This window comes from Girardinichthys multiradiatus, chromosome 22 (assembly GCF_021462225.1).
Source record: "Girardinichthys multiradiatus isolate DD_20200921_A chromosome 22, DD_fGirMul_XY1, whole genome shotgun sequence".
In the NCBI taxonomy this organism is placed as follows: Eukaryota; Metazoa; Chordata; class Actinopteri; order Cyprinodontiformes; family Goodeidae; genus Girardinichthys; species Girardinichthys multiradiatus.
Window position 1 is genome coordinate 25899916 of NC_061814.1, and position 5007 is coordinate 25904922.

Below are 5007 nucleotides of genomic sequence, written 5' to 3' on the forward strand. Positions count from 1 at the left end.
CGAACGTGAGCTCCCTTTTAAATTTTCTCTGTTTCTGGTTCTTGTCTTAGAAATTCTCACAGGGGGGGGGGGGAATGCTTGAGAAACAGTTTGAGATGATGAAAATGTTCGAATAAAACTCACCGGATAACATGTTAGAGGGAGAATCAGAAATGATAGGTTTCCTTTGGCATTGAAAGACACACATTTACAAAGTCAACTTGTGCCGTTTGTTTGGTTTGTTACTTCATTCCGTCACCATCGATCATTCACATATTTATGTTTAACCACTTGATCGTAGACTCGATCATGTTAATCACAAGTTTTATTGAAGTCAGGGACTTTTATTATCATTCATAAAAAGAAAAACAAAAATAGTACTCAGTTCTAACACAAGTGAAGCTGAACACGAGTAGTAAAAAACATAATACTTCTTTATGAATAGCGTTTGCAATGAATCGTGTGGTTTTGTTGTTGTCCCGTTGAAGCAGGCCTCTTCAATTCCTTCCAACATTTACTATATCAGACGCCAGATTTACCTGAAAAGTGAATGCTAATTCAGGAATGCCCAACTTTCTGTTTTTTCGTTTTAGCTTTGCGAAGTTTCCAAGTAGATCTAAGAAAATGTGGTTTAAATATTTTCCTTTGCATCTCAATCTATGTTATGGTTACTTCATAGGGTACACCTACTTAAAGGCAACGTATATAGAGTTTGCATGACAATAAGGGCATGCTTGAGTCCATTCATTAATCCAGTGAGGTCAGTCCCAGCTACCATGCTCTGATGCCCTGCAGAGTACCCTGGCAGGGCGGGATCCCTGGTCCTTGAGGCGCCTGGTTTTGCGTTTGCGCGCCCAGATTTCCCAAATTTATGTTCATAAACGCGTTAGGGGTACTGTTGGTCGGAGGAAGAGCAGGTAAACTAGAATAAGTACAAGAGTAATTGTTATTGTACACAGAATTGTTGTAGCTGTAGGCAGAGTAGTTATAGCTGTAAGGGTTCGGAGCTGCGACTGTGTAAGGACTGTTATAGTTCTGCGATCCGGCCAGACAAGGCCTCCCGTCGCGGACCAGGACCGGTACGGCCACCCTCCGTGGCGGCGGCGGATGGTGGTGGTGATGATGGTGACCCGCGATCTCTAGAGTCTTGTCCTGCCGCTGCCTCTTACATTTGTACCTCCTGTTTTGGAACCAGATCTTGACCTGGGTGGAGGTGAGTTTCAGGGAGCTGGCCAGGTGCTCCCTCTCTGGGGCAGACAGGTAGCGCTGCTGCTTGAAGCGCCGCTCCAGCTCGAACACCTGGGCCTGCGAGAAAAGGACGCGGGGCTTCCTCCTGGTCCTCTGCTGCTTGGTGACGGGCTTCTCTGACTCTCTGTCCTCTCCACACTCTCCTCGCAAAGCAGCGCAGCTCTCTGTTATGCGGAAAAATACAAGAAAACACGTGAACTGGAATCCTATTAGAATATAACTGAAATGTGATTGTTTCCCTTAATTGGCTAATTAACTTCTGGATATAAACTTGATCTGTTTGTCTTGTAAATGCATTGAGATGACGCTATATAAATAAACTGAATTAAACTGAATTCAATCTTTTTAAATGACTTTATTGTATTGGAAAAATCAGGCTATAGGATATAATAGGATATTTCTCTTGTAAAGAGTCTTTAGATCACCTTTGTTTTGAATCGATGCAATATAAATGAACTGAATTATCACTTTATAGCCTCCTTGCCTAACTTTCTAAAATTGTAATTTATTTTAAATTTTACCACTAGGTTTCATTTCATGTTTTATTTATTAATTTATGCATATGTTTCTGTGTAAATTAGGGGAAAAATATGAAAATTAAATAAAATAAATATGAAAATTAAATAAAACTAAACATAAAAGGTAACATTCATTTGTGAAAAAAGTTAAAACAAAAAATTTAAGACTTTGCAATACATGCCTTTGACCTAATCATATTTAATCATGTCTTTTGTAATGTTTGTCAAGGCTTTATATGTAGATACAAGTTATGTACAAATAAGGATACGTTGCTTCACCAATCCTGGATTGGTGAAGCAATGATGTGTAGAAAATTCTTAATTAGAATTTTGATATATGAAATATTACAAGAAAATCAGTGAAGAACCTAGCACTTCTGCGAGTATTTCATTATGTTTACAAACGAAGAAATATCACCACCAATCTGCAGCACATATTTTTAATTGTATGTGTCATTATGCGCTTTGCACTATATTTGATAGCCTTTTTATTTATTTTTATACTATCATTGTAAATAGCCCACGTTGCCTTATGTGTAGATAGAAGGAAATAATGATAATTTCAGGTTTCCACTCACTGCTGCTGTGCTCTTCCTGTTCGGTCTCCGGGCTTGGCTCTACGCAGTGAATTTGTGCGGTGACTCCGAACACCTCCGCGGCCAATCCGGACTCCGTCAGTCGGTCCTGGACGCTCAGAGCGCTAAGGTATGACATCCTTTCCTCGCTCTCCGACAGGCAGGAGCTAAGGGGGCTGGGGCTGTCCCTGCCCGCCAGCATGCAGGAAGGCGGCGAGTGAGAGCCGAACGATTTGCTTGAGAAGGCTCCGGGCTGTGGCAGCGCGCCGGAGAGGCCGAGGCAGGAGATCAGCTGAAGCTGGTGCTGCTGAGACTGTTGCTGGAGCTCAAGCTTTAGAATGTCCTTCACGGAAAAGGGCGTGGTGGATGCAGCTACGACTGGACTGGGAATCATGATTATCATATAGGTAATAAAAAAGAGCTACAAAGCCCAGAAGTGAGCCGGTTTCTACCAGGGTTGCGAATAAAGAAGGTTAATTGCCCGTGCGTAAAGCTGGAAAATGGTTGCGTCTTGCTTGCTTTCCATGCAGATCAGGGAGGGTTGGCTTTCTTTCAGCTGTGACATGCCTCTCCACGGCCTGTGCGCCTTTGGCTGGAGGGCTGACAGAGAGAAAGAGAGAGGTCGATCCTGTTTGGCTGGCTAAATTCAGTTATCTGAAGATAGAGCTGGTTAGCAAAGATGCTGTCCTCTCTCTTTCTGTGACGTCCCGGAGCGGGGAGGGACTCACGGAGATTTTTTTGCTGGTTTCCCTGCGTGTCAGTGGGTGATTCCTAATTTATGATATTTTATTGACATCAACTACTCTTCTTAGACGGTTATAGTTGTGAAAGGTAAGACTCTTTTATTAAGATGCATCTTGTTTTCTCAGCGGAGACACTAAGCATTGATTTAATGTTTTTAATGGTAAAGAATCAACCTCTTTCACAAGTCAAGTCAAGGCTTTTCAGCAACAAGGCACTCAAAGGAAAATCTATTTTTGAAATATCCTTTAATTTAGCACCACCTTCTCATAACTGCTGGGGTTATAATGCATTTTGATCACACTGTCTTCGCTGGATGGTCCTACAACCATCACAGCTGTTCCCATCATCATCGCGGTGGCTTTGAGATAACAAAATCCTCGTTTCCTGTCACAGAAAATCATGGATAAGATAATCGATCTCTGGGAAACCAGATGCAAACCAGGAGGACATTCAGGATGCAAATTCAATATTTAATATGAGATTCTGGACGTTGCAGGTTTAGCTTCCATAAAACTTTGGCTACAAAATGTTCTCCTTTTATTCACAATATCTTCAAAAAATATTTAAAAAAATGAATGAATTTTTAGGCTGATCAAAATTTGATCAGGGGGGCATCTCCTTATAGCTTCTTTTTGCGTCCTCATTTCAAGGGAAATGTTTTCTTTCGATTCCACTTGTCTGAATTTATTTAAGAGCTTTAAGTTTCAGATGTCACAGCTTTGGATTTGTGACTAATGGCTTTCTTTTATTATTGTGATTTACTATTTTGCGTAAATCTTAAAAAAAAAAAAAAGAAACAGATTGAAGAGTCAGGATCAAACCTTTGTTGAATATGTAGGATTTGTATGAGGTTGCGTTATAGAAATGTCTGACGACTTCTCTGACATGTAAAAACGAGAAAGTTTTAGGGGGGAAAGTTGAATGGATTTTTAATTATTACTTTAATTTCCATTTTTATTCCAAGTCTTGGCCTACTTCAACTACAACACAAATACTACTACTACTACTACTACTAGTACTACTATCTTAATAATAATAACAATAAAGGTAATAATAATAATACTGGTAATGCATTTTTCAGCAAATTCAAGCTAATAAACGACCACTCTAAATTGTCCTTTGGTGTGAGCTTATGTATGTGTGTGTGTGTGTGTGTGTGTGTGTGTGTGCATGGTTACTTGTCTCTGTGTTGCTCTGCGATGGACCTGCGATCTGTCCAGGGCAACACGGAGACTAAACAGCCTCCCGCAACCCTGCAAGCATGGACGGACGTTTTGTCACCTCTGTTTCATTGTTTCTGTTAGCTTCCCAGTTAGTTTCCCTACCATTATACCTCATTAGTATTGCCGTTCTCAATAAATATAGTTTCAAATGAAATAAATAAATACATAAATACTACTACTACTACCAACAATAATAATAATAATAGTTTTTTTCTAAAAAAAAAAGGCCTTGCGTGTTGAAACAGGACACCTCTCTCCTGGGCGACTATCTATGGCCAAGTGCAGGCGCCAGGGTCTGAGGGCCTGTTGCTCTTAACCCGTGTGGAAAGAAAAGGAGGGAATGTCCACATAATCTCATCCGCTCCTCATCAGCAGGACACTGTTTAGATTAGAGCTCTTCTCTCCTCTTCTCTTCTCTTCTCTTTCATTTCATTTTACCCTATGAAATGCACCCTTGTGGCTATATAAGATTTTCACAGGGAGGTAACTTTGCGGCTCTTGGATCTATAAACAACTAGAAAAACAGTTAAATGCGTTCTCAATATGAGCTTATTCTTGTATGTCTAAAGCGATTAAAAAGAGAAATAGACAATAAATAGATATTATGACGCTTTTTGGACGTTTCCAAACAAAGTGTCTGAGGTCATCTTTATGGCGTAAAGAAATTTCCGGCTAAAAAAAATCATTCACTCTCACTCTAATCGCTCCCTTAGCTTTCAG

General features: G+C 40.3%; 1 protein-coding gene across 1 annotated transcript; it reads right to left on the bottom strand.

Moving 5' to 3' along the window:
* Positions 1-286: 286 nt before the first annotated feature.
* Positions 287-2947, bottom strand: nkx2.3 (NK2 homeobox 3). Its single transcript, XM_047352021.1, has 2 exons — positions 2324-2947; positions 287-1391 (listed from the first exon to the last, which is right to left on the bottom strand). Exons 1-2 carry the CDS (start codon positions 2721-2723, stop codon positions 751-753), a joined length of 1041 nt encoding a protein of 346 aa, XP_047207977.1. The 5' UTR covers positions 2724-2947; the 3' UTR covers positions 287-750.
* Between the last annotated feature and the right edge of the window lie 2060 nt (positions 2948-5007).

Coding starts and splice junctions, on each gene's coding strand:
- nkx2.3 (XM_047352021.1), bottom strand. CDS start 2,723: ATGATAATCATGATTCCCAGTCCAGTCGTAGCTGCATCCACCACGCCC. Junction 1,392..2,323: donor ACAGGAAGAGCACAGCAGCA/GTGAGTGGAAAC, acceptor TCCGCATAACAG/AGAGCTGCGCTGCTTTGCGA.